Source organism: Bombina bombina, chromosome 1, assembly GCF_027579735.1.
Source record: "Bombina bombina isolate aBomBom1 chromosome 1, aBomBom1.pri, whole genome shotgun sequence".
Taxonomy (NCBI): Eukaryota; Metazoa; Chordata; class Amphibia; order Anura; family Bombinatoridae; genus Bombina; species Bombina bombina.
Genome location: NC_069499.1, coordinates 103354552 through 103376120, shown reverse-complemented (window position 1 = coordinate 103376120; position 21569 = coordinate 103354552). Strand labels below are relative to the sequence as shown.

Genomic DNA, 21569 nt, shown 5'->3' with positions numbered 1-21569 from the left:
CAAGCCCTTTTTATGTCTAAGATAGGTAAATTGCTTACTACTTGGAAGAAATCAAGGCTAATCATAGGGGGAGATTTTAATTTGGTACTTAATTCAGAATTAGATAAATCATCAATCCCACACAAACCTTCTTCCCAAAACTCTAAAAAACTCATGTATGACTTTCTATTAGATCATAATTTGGTGGACAGCTGGAGATACATCAACCCGAAAACCAGAGATTACTCATTTTACTCTAGTGTACACAATGTGTATTCTAGAATTGATTATATTCTACTTAGCCAGATCATGACTCCTTTGATAATGGCTTCGGATATTTTGCCTGCAACATGGTCAGACCATAATATAGTGTTGACAAGAATATCTGGCTTGATTGACCCTTACAGGGGCAGAAGCTGGACAATAAATCCAACTTTATTTAGAGACAAAGTTTTCACACAAAGTTTTCAGACAGAAATAGCACACTTTTTAGAGACAAACCATGACTCAGTGACTAATCCTATGCATATATGGGGGGCACTAAAGGCCTTTGCGAGAGGCATCTTGATAAAAGAATCCAATAAGCAGAATAGGGGTTATGTAGCACAGATTGAGCACTTAAAACAAGATATACAGAATCTGCAATCCCAACATCATTTAACACATGATGACAGGACACTCAGATTGTTGAAAGACAGAAAATATTCACTAGATAAGTTGCTGACAAGCGAGGCAACCAGATCCTTGAAACTTGTGGATGCTCAATATTTTATACAAGCTAATAAACCAGACAAGATGTTGGCTTTTAAATTAAAAGAAATATCTAGGATAACTTCTGTCCCACAAATTCAAACATCGAATGGACAGGTTTCTAATCACCCGCAGATCATTGCGAATACTTTTGCCCAATATTATCAAAAACTATACACTATACCGACACAAGGTAACCCACTTGATTTAGCCTTAGATACCAATAATTTTTTGCAGGCCTGTAAACTACCTAAAATTGAGGAGGGAGACTTAGATAAGTTGAACGCGCGAATAACTACTCAAGAAGTGAAACAAGCAATCCGTAGTCTAAAGATTGGAAAGGCACCTGGTCCTGATGGATACTCGGGTATTTTTTATAAAACACTTATGCAAGATATTAGCCCCATCTTAGTTACAATATTTAACCATATGCTAGAAGGTGGAGAGATCCCTAAGGAACTTCTAGAGGCTCGTATATCAGTGTTGCCTAAACCTGGAAAATGCAAGCAACTTTGTAAAAATTACAGACCTATCTTGTTAATTAACTTAGACATTAAATTGTTTACCAAAATCCTGGCAGTCAGGCTAAATGATATTCTCCCAAAACTTGTCCATCAGGACCAGGTGGGATTTATTCGCAACAGGGAGGCTCCAGATAACATTCGGAAGGTAATAGATCTCATAGATTACTCATCCAAGCAGGCTGTGCCTTCTCTGTTTCTTTCCCTGGATGCAGAGAAGGCATTTGACCGTGTAAGATGGGGCTATTTGGACTTAGTATTAAAACATATGGGCTTTACGGGAAATTTTTGTGCGGCTATTTCTACAATATATTCTAACCCTTCTGCCTTTATTAAAATAGCTGGGTATAAGTCTTCATCTATAACAATTCTTAATGGAACCAGGCAGGGCTGCCCTTTATCACCACTACTATTTGCACTGTGCATCGAACCATTAGCAGCCAGCATCAGGCAAAACGTAGATATTACAGGCATTAAAATACAAGACCAGGAACATAAGATCAGCCTGTTTGCAGATGATGTTATTCTGTCTGTCACTAAACCTATGATCTCTCTCCCCCTAATATACTCGACTATTGGCAAATTTGCCAATATCTCGGGTTACAAGATTAATAATGATAAGTGTGAGGCTATTAGTGTACATCTTCCAGAACACACTAAAAAACTTTTAACACTGAATTTTGACTTTACTTGGTCTGACAGGGGTATGAAATACCTGGGCATTAACATTCCAAGCAATCTGGATCATCTATATAAACTAAACTACATACCTTTGTTCACGCACATTAAAAATTTACTATCCAGATGGAACAAGCTTAATATCTCCCTATATGGCAGATTGACTTCGGTCAAGATGACAGTTCTGCCTAAAATTCTATATCTTTTTCGGTCATTACCTATAAATGTACCCACCTCAACACTACAGAAAATACAAAAAGACATAATAGCTTTTATATGGAAATACCAAAGATCTAGAGTAAACAAACAAACCCTTAGTAGACATAAGGTGGGAGGAGGGATGGGGCTGCCGGATTTAACATCCTATTATTACGCGGCTAGAATGGCACAATCCACCCTGTGGCATAATCATTTAGATAAAATCCAATGGGTACAGATAGAATCAGACATGATGAAGACATACCCTATTTATAAACTCTTGTGGTCTAAAAAAAAAGATAGACCCACTAATTGGAGATCCTTTATCACCATAGCACATACATTGATAATGTGGGACACCTTGACAACCAAATACCCCTTGCTTCAGAGGGGATCGAAAGCGACCCCGCTGGTAACGTTATCCACTAGTTATGACCAAGATACACAGGAGAAATGGGCAAACAAGGGACTATATCGAATTGCAGATGCTCTTGAGGGGACTAAGGTTATAACTTTCCATCAGTATGCTGAACTCAAAAGGTCGGGGGTTGCCAGTTGGTTTCACTACCTTCAGTTGAGAGCCAGGGTAGCTGAAGTTTTAGGTAACGATAAGATGTCTGCTAGTTCTTATGTAGAGAGGTTGTGCTTGGCCACCAGTAGGATTAGAGGAGCAATCTCCGACCTTTATATTCAATTCAATACACCTCCTAAGTTAAATAAATTACCATTCATGATAAAATGGGAGTCTGAATTAAATTTCACCTGGTCAGCAGAAAAGTGGTGTGACACTCTTAGGTCTGGCACTTCTTTTTCGATATGTGCCCATTTAAAAGAAAATTTCATAAAAGTGGCATTCCGATGGTACTTTCACCCCTCCAGAATACATAAGATTCAGGCTAACACAAATTGTTTATGAGGTTGCAATGAAAGAGGGACATACTCCCATATGTGGTGGCATTGTTGTCATGTAATTAATATATGGTCCCAAACGTCATCTCTTCTGAGTGAAATTTTGGAAAGACAAATTAATTTATCCCCTACTCAGGCACTGCTACATGAACCCCTACCAGGTCTGAATTCAAGAGTTAATAAATTAATAGCACTTATCTGTACGATAACTAAACTAAACATAGCTAGATACTGGAAGACATCGGTGCCATCATTTTTGTTAATCAAGAATAAGATTGATTTCTACTATCAGATGAGTAGTGCTTCTGCAGACATACTAGACAATAAGGAGCAATTTTTGAGGATATGGGAACCCTGGATAATGTACTCCGAAGCTAGAAATAGAAATAGACAGCAAAGATTGAGAACACCTGACTAAAACCAAAAGAGTTATGAAGTGGGTGCCCCCCTGCCTCTCCCGCTCCTGCCCAGCTTGTCTGGGTGGGTCACATCCCATTACCCTTCCCCTCCCTTTGGGATGTATCCAGTCTCCCCCGGGACAGGGGGGGGTGATAGATAGAGCACCATGGGTCTTCTTACTGGCTGGGTCCCCTCCTCCACAGGGTTTTGAAAGGTTATTACTGATAATAATATATTATGCTTAATTTGTGCTTTTGTATATGAGGTATGTGTAACCATGTTCAATGACTTAAAATTTAGCAGAGATGGAATTCTTTGTCAAATGTAAATTATACACTGTAAAACTCAATAAAAACTTTTGTTCATAAATACCTGCAGTCAGAATCGCTTCTTCGGTTTGATATATTACCAAAAAAACGCTGCAATAGTGTATCAGCGTGTGTGGTATTCCGCTTGCAATTATGTATCCAGTCTCACTGTTTGAGAAAGAAGTTCCGGTTCCGGTTGGGAGTTCCGATTGATCTATCAATCCCTTTATTGCCCATTCCCCAGTTTTTCATAACCAACACGGTTATGTTAATAAACCTATTACCTCTGTGATTACCTTGCATCTAAGCTTCTGCAGACTGCCACCTAATCTCAGTTCTTTTTACAAACATGCATTTTAGCCAGTCAGTGCTGACTCATAAATAACTATACGGGGTGAGCACAATGTTACCTATATGACACACATGAACTAGCAGTTTGACAGTTGTGAAATACTGTCAAAATGCAGAGATAAGAGGTGACCTTCATGAAAGTTTAATTTTGACTAGACTGTCCCTTTAAAGGACAGTCTAGTCAAAAATAAACTTTTATGATTCAGATAGGGCATGTAATTTTAACCCCTTAACGACCAGTGCCATACCCTGTACAACGCTGGTCGGTATGCCCTTAAGGACCAGCGGCGTACCCTGTATGTTGCTGCAGTCCTGGGCTTCTGTCTTCTGCGATCTGACTAAAAATAGCTCTGTGGCCCTCTCTGCATCGGACAGCGGTAGAGCTGATCATTGGTGGGTGGGAGGGCAAGGAAGGAGGAGGGTGGGTGGCCCATCGCTGTAGGGGGCAGAAGCGGGTGGGACCGAAACGCAACGCTACAGGGAATGAAAAAAATGCAGCGTCATTGAGGGGGAAGGAGGGAGATGGGGCAATGAGGGGGATCCTATGTGGGATCCGTTGACGGAAAGGGATCTGAGAGGGGGAGAGGGTATTGAGGGGGGCAATTACACTACAGAAAAAAATGGCTATTTTAATTTCTGATTTTTTTGTGCCTAATTTGCAGCAAACTGGGTACTGGCAAACAGCTGCCAGTACCTAAGATGGCAGCAAATAGGTAGAGGGGGGAGGGTTTGAGTGCTGTTTGGGGGGGGGTCAGGAAGGTTGGGAGGTAAGGGGGGATACTACCCTGCAGAAAATATATAAAAAAACAAACCAAAAAAAAACCTTTTATTTTTATACTGGAGACTTTCTGCCAGTACTTAAGATGGGGGTGACCTTTGTAGGGTGGGGGAGGGAAGAGAGCTGTTTGAGAGGGGTCAGGGAGAAGGCTGATCTCTACACTAAAGCTAAACTGAACCCTAAAATCTACCTAAGTAACCCCTTCACTGCTGGGCATAATACAAGTGTGGTGCGCAGCGCCATTTAGCAAATTACCAAAAAAGGAAATTTATGCTTACCTGATAAATTTATTTATTTTACGATATGACGAGTCCACGGATTTCATCCTTACTTATGGGATATTCACCTCCTGGTCAGCAGGAGGCGGCAAAGAGCACCACAGCAAAGCTGTATATATAGCTCCTCCCTTCCCTCCTACTCCAGTCATTCGACCTAAGTTAGGAAGAGAAAGGAAAAGCCAGGGTGGGCCGTGGACTCGTCATATCGCAAAAGAAATACATTTATCAGGTAAGCATACATTTCCTTTTCTTTTACAAGCTATGACGAGTCCATGGTTTCCATACTTACTTATGGGATACAATACCAAAGCTATAGGACACGGATGAAAGGGAGGGACAAGACAGGAACCTAAACGGAAGGCACCACTGCTTGAAGAACCTTTCTCCCAAAAACTGCCTCGGACGAGGCAAAAGTATCAAATTTGGAAAATTTTGAAAAAATGTGAAGAGACAACCAAGTTGCAGCCTTGCAAAGCTGTTCAACAGAAGCATCATTTTTAAATGCCCATGAGGAAGTCACAGCCCTAGTAGAATGAGCCGTAATTCTTTCAGGAGGCTGCTGTCCAGAAGTCTCATATGCAAAACGGATGATACTCTTCAGCCAAAAAGAAAGAGAGGTAGCCGTAGCTTTCTGGCCCCTACGTTTTCCAGAAAAAACAATAAATAATGAAGATGATTGACAAATTTTTTTTAGTCACCTGCAAGTAAAACTTCAGGGCACGGACGACATCCAAGTAATGTAACAGACGCTCCTTCTTAGAAGAAAGATTAGGACACAATGAAAGAACAATAATTTCCTGATTAATATTTTTGTTGGAAACAACCTTAGAAAGAAAACCAGGTTTGGTACGTAACTACTACTACCTTATCGGAATGAAAAATAAGGTAAGGAGAATCACATTGTAATGCTGAAAGCTCAGAAACTCTGCGAGCAAAAGAATAGCAACCAAAAATAAAGCTTTCCAAGATAACAATTTAATATCTATGGAATGCATAAGTTCAAACGTAACCCCTTGAAGAACCTTAAGAACTAAATTCAAACTCCAAGGAGGAGCAATAGGTCTAAACACAGGCCTGATTCTAGTCAGAGCCTGACAAAAAGATTGAACATCCAGAAAATCTGCCAGACGTTTGTGTAGCAAAATAGATAAAGCAGAAATCTGTCCCTTTAAGGAACTTGCTGATAACCCTTTCTCCAAACCTTCTTGGAGAAAAGATAAAATCCTAGGAATCCTAATCTTACTCCATGAGTAGCCCTTGGATTCGCACCAATAAAGATATTTACGCCATATCTTATGGTAAATCTTTCTAGTAACAGGCTTATATGCCTGGATCAAGGTATCAATGACCGAATCAGAGAACCCTCAAGCGTTCAATCTCCAAGCAGTCAGCTGCAGAGAAACTAGATTCGGATGATGGAAGGATCCCTGAATGAGAAGGTCCTACCTCAAAGGAAGCTTCCACTGTGGCAGAGAGGACATGTCCATCAGATAGGCATACCAAGTCCTGCGAGGTCACGCAGGAGCGATGAGAATCACCGAAGCCCTCTCCTGTTTGATCCGAGCAATCACCCGGGGAAGGAGAGCAAACGTTGGAAACACATAAGCTAGGTTGAACGACCAAGGCATCTATCAGTTCTGCCTGAGGATCCCTGGACCTGGATCCGTATCTCGGGAGCTTGGCATTGTGACGAGATGCCATAAGATCCAGCTCCGGTCTGCCCCATCTAAGAATCAGGGTGGCAAAGACCTCCGGATGGAGTTCCCATTCCCCCGGATGAAACGTCTGTCTGCTCAAAAAATCCGCTTCCCAGTAGTCGACTCCTGGGATATAGATTGCTGACAGATAACAAGAGTGAGCCTCCGCCCACCGAATTAACTTGGATACTTCTGTCATCGCTAAGGAACTCCTTGTTCCTCCCTGATGATTGATGTAAGCCACAGTCGTGATGTTGTCAGACTGAAATCGGATGAATTTGACCGAAGCCAACTGAGGCCAAGCAAGAAGCGCATTGAATATTGTTCTCAACTCCAGAATACTGATTGGAAGTAGAGACTCCGACCGAGTCCACACACCCTGAGCTTTCAGGGAATTCCAGACTGCACCCCATCCTATTAGACTGGCGTCCGTTGTCACTATCACCCATGAAGGTCTGCGGAAGCACGTCCCTTGGGATAGATGATCCGGCAACAACCACCAAAGAAGAGAGTCCCTTGTTTCCTGATCCAGATCTATCTGAGGAGACAAATTTACATAATCTCCATTCCACTGTCTGAGCATGCTCAGTTGTAGAGTTCTGAGATGAAAACGAGCAAACGGAATGATGCCGCCACCATCAATCAAAATACCTCCATGCACTGAGCCACTGATGGCCGAGGATTGGACTGAAGGGATCGGCATGTATTCAGAATCTTTATCTTTCTAAATTCCGTCAAAAAGATTCTCATGAATATAGAGTCTATTAGAGTTCCCAGAAAAGGAACACTTGTCTGTGGAACTAGTGAACTCTTTTCTAGATTCACCTTCCACCCGTGAGTCCTTAGAAAGAATAGAACAATGTCGATATGAGACTTTGTCAGCTGATAAGACGACGCCTGGATCAGAATATCATCCAGATAAGGCGCCACTGCAATGCCCCGCGGCCTGAGAACCGCCAGCAGAGACCCTAGAACCTTTGTGGAGATCCTGGGTGCCATGGCCAGCCCGAAAGGAAGGGCCACGAACTGAAAATGTTTGTCCAGAAGGCAAATCTCAGGAACTGGTGATGATCTCTGTGGATAGGAACATGAAGATATGCATCCTTTAGATCCACGGTAATCATAAATTGACCCTCCTGGATCAATGAAAGAATGGAATGAATAGTTTCCATCTTGAAAGATGGAACCCTGAGAACTTAATTAGACTATTGAGAACTAACATGGGCCGGAATGTTCCCTCCTTTTTTTCTTGGGAACTACAAACATATTTGAATAAAACCCCTGTCCCTGTTCCTGTGTCGGAACGGAACATAACACTCCCATGGAAAAGGGTTCTCCTACACAGCGTAAGAACGCCTCTTCTTGTTATCTGGCCGACAGATAATCGAGAAGGAAGGAACCTTCCTCTGGGGGAAGAATCTCTGAACTCCAACTGATACCCTTGAGACACAATCACTAGCGTCTAGGGATCCTGAACATCTCTTATCCAGCTTGGACAAAGAGAGAAGTCTGCCCAAAATTAGCAGCTGTAGCCAGGGTCAAACTCATAACCCTTGTATGGGAGGCAGTGTACCTGGCCACTAAGCCACAGGACCCCCACTTTGAAGGGAAGCGTCCTAAATGAAGGCAATATTAAGTTTGAAAGCCTTTATCAGACCTTGGTTCACATCTAGAGAAGTATCAGTCCCTAGGACCTCGGATAGCGCATCAACTCAATACGCCGCCGCATTAGGGATGGCGGTAATGAACACAGCTGGCTGCCAAAGCCAAATAGCCTCCAAAGGTAACATAGGAAATGCAGAGCACCGCATGTTTTGACTTTTAGGAAATTGTAGGATATCATGCGCAGCGTCACTTAAAAAGTGGTAAGCTGGGACAAGAGTATCTTTATCAAGATAATGAACCTATCAAAAAAGGAAATATAGAAAAGGATTAGCAGTACCACAATGGTAACCATCTTACAGAACAAGGAGCCCATAGCAGGCGTTTTGAGCCATCCTGAGTCACAAAGGATAAATCAAACATGAATAGTTGGGATTTCATAACAAAAGTAACACACACAAAAAACGTTACCGTCTCTTTAAATTTTAAAAGGTAACTTTTTTTTTTTTTTTTTTTATATATCTTATAAATATTACTTTATACAAATTATCGGCATGATATAAAAAAAAGGCGATGCTTTGTGAATAACCCCAAATGAAATGAGAGAGGAACCTCAGGGTACTGCAGGAGTGTCATAAAATCAAATGTACACCCCCTCAATCTATCTGCACAGCTAAGGCAGATACGTAAATGGCATGTCAGGAACAGCCAATATAAACTACTGGGACTATGACTGTAAATGCTGAAATAGAATCAGAAGCGCAAGAAAACGTTAACACCTGTACATCTCAGCTAGACCCCGCTGAAATGAAAGGCAGCCTTCACAATGATGTCACTATAGCGCTGTTACTGAAGCGCAAGGACTTGATATAAAAATTATTCCGATAACCGGAAACAAGAAGGAGGAAGAGGGTTTCCCCCGACGTCACGCTAAACTTCTCCCGCCAACAAGGACGAGCGAACCACCAAGGTGCCAAGCTCCGCCCATCGTGGGCGTTACCTAAGCCAACTCCCAGTCGTCATTTTAGAATATAGGCGCCAGGAGCGATAAAACAATAATACACCGCACCTTGAGAAAACAGTCCCCAGAGAAATAAACTGCTATAAATAAGACAGTTTGCAATGCCATCTCTCGATCGTCAATCCATCTGCTTTTGATTACGGGAGTCAATTAAACACTTTGCATACAATATTGTGCCATTAAAAGACACACACTGCCCTATGCAATCACCCGGTCGCCGAGTCCTTAGTATAGGCGCCGAGAACAAAGTCAAAATTCACAACAGACTGTGTAATATATGAATGCCTACCACTGTGAAGAAAACAGTGTGGCATGCAACCTCCCGGTCGCCATGCTTTTGGAATAAGCACCAGGAGCGCGCCCAGGTTATATACACCAGCCCCCATCTTGCAATCTCCCGGTCGCTGTCTGTTAATATAGGCACCGGGAGTAAGTACCAGCAAATATAATGAACTGCATTTGCCAACATACACATAATGACAGCCAAGGCGCTATGAATAACTCGGTCGCCGTGCTGTAGCATAGGCACCAGGTGCAACAAAATATACTGCAGCTGCGTCATATACTACAATTGCGTACATAAATACTGCAGAAAACTGAACAAGGTTCTTATGTAAGCTCCTGGTCGCCGTGTTGTAGCATAGGCACCGGGAGTAAGTACAAACTTAACAAGGGTCTTATGTAAGATCCTGGTCGCCGTGCTGTAGCATAGGCACCAGGAGTAATGACCAACTAACAGAATATACTGCAGTAGTGATACATAATGCAGAAGCTGTACATAAATAACCCTGTAACTATACTGTAGAAACTTAGCAAGGTTCCTAGGCAATCTCCCGGTCGCCATGTTTTAGTATCGGCACCGGGAGGAAGTATAAAACAAAAAAACAGAATACACTATAGAAGCTGAACACAAATACCCCTGCAAGGTATAAGTTTACATTCTTATGATACTCTGATGGGCAAAAAGTAGTGCTCACTTTCTTCTGAGATGATCTTCGTCCCCAGAAATAATAAAGTTAGCACTTATCTTAAATGTTGTGCGACAGCATGGCAGTCCAAACAGGTTTTCAGAGGTCCTCTCCCTCCCATAGCCCTGTGGATGAAAATCAGCCTGAGTTAAAATGCTTAGGCTATTTGAATTAGGGCAGCAAATATATATAGGAGGCACAGTGAGAATTATGTCCCACCAGATCCTATTACTTTAAAGCCACCAAATGCTTCTCTCTTTGAACTGAAGAGACTGATTTGGTCTAGGCTACACCCCAGCACTAAGTAGCACCCTGAGGCACTACTTAAAAAATAATAAACACTTTATTGAAGAATCTTTACTAACACCTCACTTTGCCATCTCCTATCTTACTAACACAGGCAAAGAGAATGACTGGAGTGGGAGGAGCTATATATACAGCTTTGCTGTGGTGCTCTTTGCCGCCTCCTGCTGACCAGGAGGTGAATATCCCATAAGTAAGGATGAAATCCGTGGACTCGTCATATCTTGTAAAAGAAAGCAATGCCAAAGCAATATATGTCTGCTATTTCTGAACAAAGGGGATCCCAGAGAAGCATTTACAACCATTTGTGTCATGATTGCACAAGCTGTTTGCAAATAATTTCAGTGAGAAATCTAAAGTTTGTGAAAAAGTTAACAGTTTTTTTATTTGATCGCATTTGGCAGTGAAACAGTGGCATGAAATATACCAAAATGGGCCTAGTTCAATACTTTGGATTGTCTACTAAAAAAAATATATATATAGTTTTGATAGGTAAATATAAAAAAGGCTCTATTTCTGTTTAAATGTAGTGATGGTAAAAATGCTAAAAATGCTCTGTTCTTTTGGGAAAGTTTTTGTCTGAAAGGCCCGGTCCTTAAGGGGTTAAACATCTTTCCAATTTACATTTATCATCAATTTTGCTTTGCTCTCTTGGTATTCTTAGTTATAAAGTCATTGAAGGCCACCTCTTATCTGAATGCATTTTTACATTTTTTCACAACTAGAGGGCATTATTTCATGCGTGACATATGTTTATATAACATTGTGCTCATGGAGTTACCTAGCAGTCAGCACTGATTGGATAAAATGCAAGTCTGTCGAAAGAACTGAGATAAGGGGGCAGTCTGCAGAGGCTTAGATAGAGTTAATCACAGAGATAAAACGTGTAATAATATAACTGTGTTGGTTACGCAAAACTAGGGAATGAGTAATAAAGGGATTATCTATCTTTTTAAACAATAAACATTCTGGTTTAGACTGTCCATTTAAGTATCAGATGCTGCATGAAAATAATACTTGTCTTACATAACAACATATTGCTGCTATACACATTTTATTTATTATATTAAAAAGATATGAAACAGTAAATAGCTATCTTGCCACAAGTGTATTTGAAAAGCTTGCACTAATAGGGTTATTGCAGGGCTTTTGATGGATTTGAATGGCTTTGAAACTGACACCGCTGCGAATACCAGTAGAGGCTTCTTATACAGGAATTCTAATGAATTGACAATTAACCTGTGCTAAATAAAATGATGTATTCAAATTAAAGATTAGCCTGACAATAATATGTAGATGCATTGTTTTTATTGCATTAGTTGTTTAAACTTTGATTATATAATTGTAAAGGTTTAGCTTCTATAAACGAACGCGCAGATAATAATAAAGTAATGTTTCTATCTCTTCTGGGAAGAACAATTTAGGACTTATATACAACAGGCAATAAAAGACTGTTTGGAAAAACCTTGTTGATATATACCTTTAAAATATATCCCATACAGCCTTGTTTGTTCGCTGTTGTAGATCTGACACTAATTATCCTCAGCAGAAAAGATAAAGGAATGCCTATCTTACAACATTGTAGTGTTCATGACTTTATACAATCTCAGTGGAATTGAGAAAACCAACAATTTTAAAACTTAAAGTAGAAAAAAATAAATAGGTGTACTAATGATGTCCTACTACACATAATTAAACAAATGCATGCATTCTATACTTTATGACAGTTGCTAGCCTTGTTGTCTGCTAGCTAAATCCAAGAGTGGCTCCTACAAATAAGGCAAACCATAAGACTTGGATGATATGTTTTTCTTTAGCAACACAACAGAAATGTCTAGTAATTACACAATTAACTATTCCCTTTTGTCTTTATTAAATGGTAAGGAAGTGAAGTAAGGACTTACCATTCGCAGGTTCTGGGTGGTTCTTGTTTCTACGGCTCTTAAGATTTCTCTGAATCTTCCCACTCCTCTGGTTAGGTTCCTTAATGTATAAAGAGGAATAGTCTTATCTCTGATATTAATAAGTACAAGAATCAGAAGGCAGAGTCTGTAATCTACAGTCACTGAGGGCATCTAATAGGTTACACAGCCACCAATATGGTTTCCTGCCATACACAGGCTTTCTACAACATCTTTCCACATTTTAGCAACAAGTATTTGAAATAACAGACAGTTCCATGCTCTATTCATTTTAATGATGGAATAAAAAGGAATTACAAGTCTGTGTCATTGTGTTTTGTTTTGCTTTGTTTTGTATCACAACATGTATATTTGAAGTACTGTTTTTAAGCAGGAAACAAAAGTTACATTTTACTTTCAGAGGTAAAACTAAATTATACACTTTTTAAATTAAAAATATTTCATATAAAAATTGAAAAAGGTAATATCTCACAATGAAGATGCACTGGCCATATAAAACGTATTAAAGTCAACTGAAAGTACATTCTAATAAACATTTAACGATCATCAAGGCTTTTGGGTAACTTCTTTTCAATGCTTGTTATTAACTACATGTCCTTGTTGAGAAATAGTTTTCATTTCTTCAGTCTAATAATATTTGATAAATGGAATCGACTCCATAACAGGAAATAGCATTATTATTTATCATATATATAAAGCGCCCCCAACAATATCCCATACTGTTGAATGCATGATTGTTGGGGTATAACATACAATTTCACTTGACAATGCAATAGAGAGATGAGTAGAGCCCTGCCCCCAAGAGTTTACAATCTAGAAAGATACTTTTTTATAGTAATCTAGAATAAGCCAATATGGATAAAGGGAAAGATATCAGTTTAATATCACAAAATATTTATTAAAATTAAAGGAACAAGAAAGTCACAATTAAAATTTCATGATTTAGATAAAGCCTGCAATTTTAAGTGATTTTTCAAAGTACGTCAAATATGAAATCTTTGTATCCTTTGTTGAAAAGCATACCATGGTAGTATTAGGAGCAGCAATGCACTACTGTGGTGGCTACACTCATATTTCTCTTGTCACTGGCTCACCACAACTGCTAGCACCCGGTAGGGTTTCTGATATTGATGCTCTGTGGGGGTTAAACACATAGTTAAAAAAAAACAGCTCCAGTTTGTTTGTTCAATGCCCAAGGATGAAATGTTCCCTTAGGCTCTTTTTAATGAAATAAGCTTGGGAGCATGGCATCACTACCCGCCTACCAAAGCTACACAGCCCTTAAAAACAGCCACTGGTACATGGAGGTACATAATACAGACTGTAAACAGGACCTTAACGTGTTCCTTACCATAAACAAGAGAATTTCATGTAAACCATTGGGAGTTTATATACAAGTTCCTAATGGGTGTGACGTCACTCTCTCTGGAGCTCAAGCCAAAAGAGACATTAGGATCCCTTGAACACACAGACTGAAGCTGGTTTTTAAGAATTTAAACTGTGAGATCGATATGCTTAAAAGGGCCAGTAGAGTCAAAATTAAAAACTTTCATGATTCAGATAGAAGATGAAAATTTAGACGACTTTCCAGTTTATTTATATTATCTAATTTGCTAAATCTTGATATCCTTTGTTGAAAAGCATACTTAGGTAGGCTCAGGAGCAGCAATGCACTGCTGGGAGGTAGCTGCCGAATGGTGGCTGTAAATAAATTGTCTTGTTATTGGTTCATCTAATGTGTTATCAGCTAGCACCCAGTAGTGCAATGCTGCTCCTTCAACAAAGGATAACAGGAAAATGAAGAAACTTTGATAACAGAAATAAATTGGAAAGTTGTTTAAAATTATACGCTCTATCTAAAATATGTTTTTGTTTTTCTCCCTTTAACTTGAATAAATATTGTGGGATTTGCACCAATATAGGGCTAGATTACAAGTGGAGCGCAAGATATCGCTTCAGCGAAAGCGATATTTGCGCTCCACTTAGTAATACCAATGCATGCAAATGTATGCTGGTATTACAAGTTAGGTACAATGCGGGGAAGCCTCACGACAGCACGCTTCCATAGACTCTGTGAGACATGTCATGAGAACTAGCGCAGTGAAGGGGGTAAGTCTCTCAGTGATGGCAGCAAATTGTAAATATATACTATACACAGTATATGACTATATACATATATATTTATGTGTTTATATGAGTATATATATATATATATATACTAACACACAAATATATATGTATATAAGCATATAAATATATATTTACAGGGAACGCACAGTTCCCATAGACCACTATGTAAAGGCACTTTTCAGTGCTGTTATTTTCCCCAAGACCTGAGGGGCTTAATAAAATTTTAAAAAAAAGACATAAATTATGCTTACCTGATAATTTCATTTCCATCTGTGGGAGGAGAGTCCACTGCTTCATTCATTACTTGTGGGAATTAAGAACCTGGCCACCAGGAGGAGACACCCCAGCCAAAGGCTTAAATACCTCCCTCACTCCCCTCATCCCCCAGTCATTCTGCCAAGGGAACAAGGAACAGTAGGTTATCAGGGTATAAATGGTGTCAGAAGAATAATATTAAATTTAGGTCCGCCCACAGGAGCAAATGGGCGGGAGCAGTGGACTCTCCTCCTACAGATGGAAATTAAATTATCAGGTGAGCATAATTTATGTTTGCCATCTTAATGGGAGGAGAGTCCACTGCTTCATTCATTACATGTGGGAACAAATACCCAAGCTCTAGAGGACACTGAATGAAAAAAAGTGGAGGGTAAAAGGAGGCGGACCCTATACTGAGGGTTCTGCACAGCCTGTAGAACCTTTCTCCCAAAACCTCCTTCTGCCAAAGCAAAAACGTCAAATTTGTAAAATGTTGAAAAGTATGTAAGGAAGACCAAGTAGCCGCCTTACAAATCTGCTCCATAGAAGCCTCGTTATTAAAGGCCCAAGAAGAGGCCACAGCTCTAGTTGAGTGAGCCGTAATCCTCTGAGGAGGTTTATGTCCCGCTGTCTCATAGGCCAAATGGATAATGCTCCTCAACCAAAAAGACAGTGAAGTGGAAGAGGCTCTGAGCCCCCTGCGCTTCCCTGAATACACCACAAATAAAGACGAAGTCTGTCTGAATTCCTTTGTGGCCTGAAGATAAAACATCAAGGCCCGAATCACATCCAAGTTATGAAGCAACCTTTCCTTAGACGAAGAAGGGTTAGGACACAAGGAAGGAACTACTATTTCCTGATTGATGTTACGATTCGACACAACCTTGGGAAGAAATCCCACAACAGTGTGAAGAACAGCCTTATCAACCAAGTAAGGCGGCTCACATAGCAAGGCCGCTAACTCAGAGACTCTGAGAGCCGATGCAATAGCCAATAGAAATAGGACCTTCCAGGAAAGAATCTTAATGTCAAGAGAATGCATAGGTTCAAATGGAGCCCTCTGCAACATCTTAAGTACCAAATTTAAGCTCTAAGGAGGAGAAGAATTTCTAAAGACAGGTCAGATCCTCCGCAAGCTTCTTGTGCAACAGCACCGATAAGGTCGAAATCTGTCCCTTTAAGGAACTTGCGGCAAGACCCTTATCCAAAATTCTGGATACCCTAACCTTGTGCCAGGGATATCCACGTTCCTCACACCAGGATAAGTAGGTCCTCCACACCTTATGATAGATGCGCCGAGTGACCTGCTTCCTGGCCTGAATGAGCGTATCAATAACTCTTTCAGAAAAGGCTCTCTTAGCCAAGACTAGGCGTTCAATCTCCACACAGTCAGCTTCAGAGTATCGAGATTTTGAGAAAAAGACCCTGAACAAGCAGATCTCTGCGACAGGGTAACCTCCATGGAGGTGACGATGACATCCCCACCAGATCTGCAAACCACGTCCTCCGTGGCCACAACGGAGCAATCAGAATGGTCGAAGCTTGCTCCTGTTTGATGCGGGCCCCCATTTGAGGAAGAAGTGGCAACGGTGGAAAAATGTCAATCAGGTTGAACTCCCAAGGCACCGCTAAGGCATCTATTAGCTCTGCCTGGGGATCACTAGACCGCAACCTGTATCTGGGTAGCTTGAAGTTGAGTCTGGACGCCATGAGGTCTATCTCCGGTGTCCCCCATCTGATGCAAATCTACGCAAACACCTCGGGATGGAGAGACCATTCCTCAGGATGAAAGGATTTTCTGCTGAGAAAATCCGCTTCCCAGTTGTCCACACCCGGAATGTGGATCCCTGAGAGCGAACAGTTGTGAGTCTCTGCCCATTCCAGAATACGAAATACTTCCCTCATGGCTAGGGAGCTTCTCGCCCCCCCCTGATGGTTTATGTAAGCCACAAGGTAACATTGTCCAACTGGAATCTGATGAACCGGGACGACCCCAGGAGGGGCCAAGCCCTCAGAGCATTGAATATCGCCCAAAGCTCCAGAATATTTATCGGTAGAGTCGATTCCTCTCGAGTCCACCTGCCCTGTGCCCTTCTGGCACAGCTGTCCCGGACAGATCCACCAAGAGATATCATGCATAACTGAAGTCCAAGAAGGAATCTGGCAAATGGAATGATATCTATGTTGGATACCATGAGCCCAATCACCTCCATACACCTGGCCACAGATGTTCTTGAGGAGGTCTGAAGGACAAGACAGCTGGATGCAATCTTGGAATGTCTCTAATCTGTCAAAAATATCTTCATGGATATTGAATCTATTATCGTACACCGGAACTCCACTCTGTTGCTGGGGACCAGAGTACTCTTTGTTTATCTTTCATCTGTGAGATTGAAGGAGAAGAAGAGCCCTTGAGTGATCCTCCTCAAAACTGAAGGACGGATCTTGTACCAGGATATCATCCAGATAAGGGGCCACTGCAATACCTCTGGCTCTCGCTACCGCGAGCAGCACTCCCAGAACCTTCGTAAAGGTCGCCAGACCGAACGGTAGGGCCACAAACTGGAAGTGTTGGTCCAGAAATGCGAATCTTAGGAACCTGAAGTGATCTTTGTGGATTGGCACATGAAGGTAAACATCCTTCAAATCTATTGTCGTCATAAATTGCCCCTCTTGAACTAGGGGCAGAATCGATCTGATCGTCTACATTTTGAATGATGGGACCAACAGAAACTTGTTTAGGCACTTTAGGTCCAGAATTGGGCAAAACGTGGCCTCCTCCTTTGGGACCACGAAAAGGTTTGAATATTACCCCAGACCTCTTTCTGCTAGAGGGACTGGGGTGATAACTCCAGGAGAGGAGAGATCCCTCACACATCCTAGGAATACGTCTCTCTTCTCTGGACTTGAAAATAGGTTTGACAGGAGGAATCTGCCTCTGGGCGGATGAGTCTTGAATCCTATCCTGTAGCCCTGAACTATGACCTCCAGAACCCAAGGGTCCTGAACATCTCTTATCCATGCCTCCACAAAAAGAGATAGTCTGCCTCCTACGCGATCCAGAGACGGATCGGGGGCCGCCCCTTCATAACGATTTTGTCTCGGCGGACTTCTTACTCTGCTTGGTCTTGTTCCAAGAGTGAGCTGGTTTCCAAGATACCTTGGACTGCTCGGTCTTCACGGCAGGCTGCTGGCGTTGAGACCTGTATGAACGAAAGGGACGAAAAGTAGACCCCTTAGATTTATGCTTTTTATTCTGCGGTAGGAAGGCACCCTTGCCCCTTGTGACCGTGGATATGATAGAGTCCAGACCGGGACCAAAGAGAACCTTCCTCTGAAACAGGATTTGGCATTCAGGGAAATAATCTGCATCGCAGATGAACGAATGAGCTACCCTTAAGGCCTTAATTGGTTCCTGTATCTCCTCGAGGGGAGTCTCCACCTCGACCATAACTGACAGAGCGTCACACCAATAGGTAGCAGCTCCAACCACCAGCGACTGCTGTTTGAAAAATGAACCGCGTGAGTTGGAACATCTTTCTCAACATGGACCCCAATTTTTTATCCATGGGCTCCTTGAACGAAAAACTATCCTCGAGCGGAATAGTCGTTAGCTTAGGGGGCGTGGAGATAGCATCATCCACCTTAGGAATGTCCCCCCACAGCTCGATCTGAGCGTTGGGAATGGGGAACAGCTTCTTAAAAGTAGTAGAAGGGGAAAAGGACGAACCATGTTTCTCCCATTCGTTCTTAATAATATTAGCCATTTTAATAGGAACCGGGAAGGTTTGTAGTACTACCCTGTCCTCGTAAACCCTATCTAGCTTAGGGATCGAAGGTTCTGGAACCTCTAACGTAGCAAGCACCTATTTTAGCAGGAAGTGCAAATGCTCCATCTTAAATTTAAAATCCGGCTCCTCCGCAGACGGAGGCCTAGGTGTCGCTGATTCCGTCCCAGAAAAGGCATCCTCCGAGGATTCGGAGTCATCTTCATCAGCGGATAATCTATTAGAGATATACAGTGGAGTAGATGACCCCTGGGACAGATAGCTATGATTAACCTTTCGCTTGCGCTTAGTAGGGCGTGGTAAGGCGTTGAAAGCTGCAGGAACCGCTGTTTGTAACTGATCAACAAAATCTGGCGGCAAATAGGCCCCTCCCGCGGGAGAATTAATAGCGCCCTGGGGAGCTGCATGTGCAATCGGAGATGAGTGTAGGGAACACACCTCACGGGACGGAGAACCCTCAGAAGTGGACGGCTCAGTTGTACTAAATATCTTATTCTTTTTAAAAATTGCAATCTTATCAAAGCATGTCGGACAAAGTTGAGCAGGCGGATCAACCGGTACCTCCTCACAAAAGACACAGTTATTAGTTTTAATTACGCTTATATTACTGACTAGACAAGATTAATTGGCACCTTTATATCCCAATGGCCGGGGCACTCACCACCGTCTATGACCCAGACACAGAGAAACCGCTTCGTCTCCTACACCGCCGGTGAAGAAAAGGAAGTTAAAAAAAAAAAAAAAAGAGGCCACACCCGGTCACATGGAGTACCATGTAGGACCGCCCCTGCACCAGAGAGAAACGCGCCAAAAAGGCCCGCGTAGATTTCTCAATAGAAACTGACTGTTCACACACTGACAGAGCCACATCTCGCACATGTTGCAGCAATAAACACAATGAACAATATTATGCACAAATCCCCCTGTTCAATAACCTCCCTTCCGGGGGGTATTAACCCTTGATTCTATACAGATAAAAGGAGACGCACTGCGACCATGTCTTCTTACGTTATCATATGTGTATAAATTAAACGATCATACCAGAATCTACCCCGTGGAACAGGAACACGGCCTTTCAAGTGTGACAGGGTAGTAGCATCGCTCCTGATATAGACTTGAGAGCAGAAAGCAGGCAGCAAAACCCATCAAAGCTGATTGCTTATGGAGCTGTTAATCTGAGTCAGGATGGTTTCGCAGAAAGACTCTCTCGGCATCTCCGGACTCTAACTTTCACCCATGCTTTCACTGAGAGGCTGACAGGACTACTTGAAACTCCAGTCCCACTGCGGAGAGTACTACTCCGAATCTTCCGACACTTCTCTGCCAACCTCCTGTGACAAAAGGCAAAGAATGACTGAGGGATGAGGGGAGTGGGGGAGGTTTTTAAGTCTTTGGCTGGGGTGTCTTTGCCTCCTCCTGGTGGCCAGATTCTTAATTCCCACAAGTAATGAATGAAGCAGTGGACTCTCCTCCCATTAAGATGAAAATGCTACATTTATTTTAATTAAAAAAAACAGAATTTATGCTTACCTGATAAATTACTTTCTCCAACGGTGTGTCCGGTCCACGGCGTCATCCTTACTTGTGGGATATTCTCTTCCCCAACAGGAAATGGCAAAGAGTCCCAGCAAAGCTGGTCACATGATCCCTCCTAGGCTCCGCCCACCCCAGTCATTCGACCGACGGACAGGAGGAAATATATATATAGGAGAAACCATATGATACCGTGGTGACTGTAGTTAGAGAAAATAATTCATCAGACCTGATTAAAAAACCAGGGCGGGCCGTGGACCGGACACACCGTTGGAGAAAGTAATTTATCAGGTAAGCATAAATTCTGTTTTCTCCAACATTGGTGTGTCCGGTCCACGGCGTCATCCTTACTTGTGGGAACCAATACCAAAGCTTTAGGACACGGATGAAGGGAGGGAGCAAATCAGGTCACCTAAATGGAAGGCACCATGGCTTGCAAAACCTTTCTCCCAAAAATAGCCTCCGAAGAAGCAAAAGTATCAAATTTGTAAAAATTTGGCAAAAGTGTGCAGTGAAGACCAAGTCGCTGCCTTACATATCTGGTCAACAGAAGCCTCGTTCTTGAAGGCCCATGTGGAAGCCACAGCCCTAGTGGAGTGAGCTGTGATTCTTTCAGGAGGCTGCCGTCCGGCAGTCTCATAAGCCAATCGGATAATGCTTTTAAGCCAAAAGGAAAGAGAGGTAGAAGTCGCTTTTTGACCTCTCCTTTTACCAGAATAAACAACAAACAAGGAAGATGTTTGTCTGAAATCTTTAGTAGCCTCTAAATAGAATTTTAGAGCACGGACTACGTCCAAATTGTGTAACAAACGTTCCTTCTTTGAAACTGGATTCGGACACAAAGAAGGTACAACTATCTCCTGGTTAATATTTTTGTTGTAAACAACTTTCGGAAGAAAACCAGGCTTAGTACGCAAAACCACCTTATCTGCATGGAACACCAGATAGGGCGGAGAACACTGCAGAGCAGATAACTCTGAAACTCTTCTAGCAGAAGAAATTGCAAACCAAAAACAAAACTTTCCAAGATAATAACTTAATATCTACGGAATGTAAGGGTTCAAACGGAACCCCTTGAAGAACTGAAAGAACTAGATTTAGACTCCAGGGAGGAGTCAAAGGTCTGTAAACAGGCTTGATCCTAACCAGAGCCTGAACAAATGCTTGAACATCTGGCACAGCTGCCAGTCTTTTGTGAAGT

At 41.9% G+C, this 21569-nt stretch overlaps 1 protein-coding gene across 2 annotated transcripts in view; it reads right to left on the bottom strand.

Moving 5' to 3' along the window:
• Positions 1-21569, bottom strand: part of TTC7B (tetratricopeptide repeat domain 7B) — an 840626-nt gene that overhangs the window by 626409 nt on the left and 192648 nt on the right. For both annotated transcript variants that reach the window (XM_053697563.1, XM_053697564.1), the window contains exon 6: positions 12645-12723. In XM_053697563.1, coding sequence (XP_053553538.1) covers positions 12645-12723 — 79 coding nt within the window. The remainder of the gene's footprint in view (positions 1-12644; positions 12724-21569) is intronic.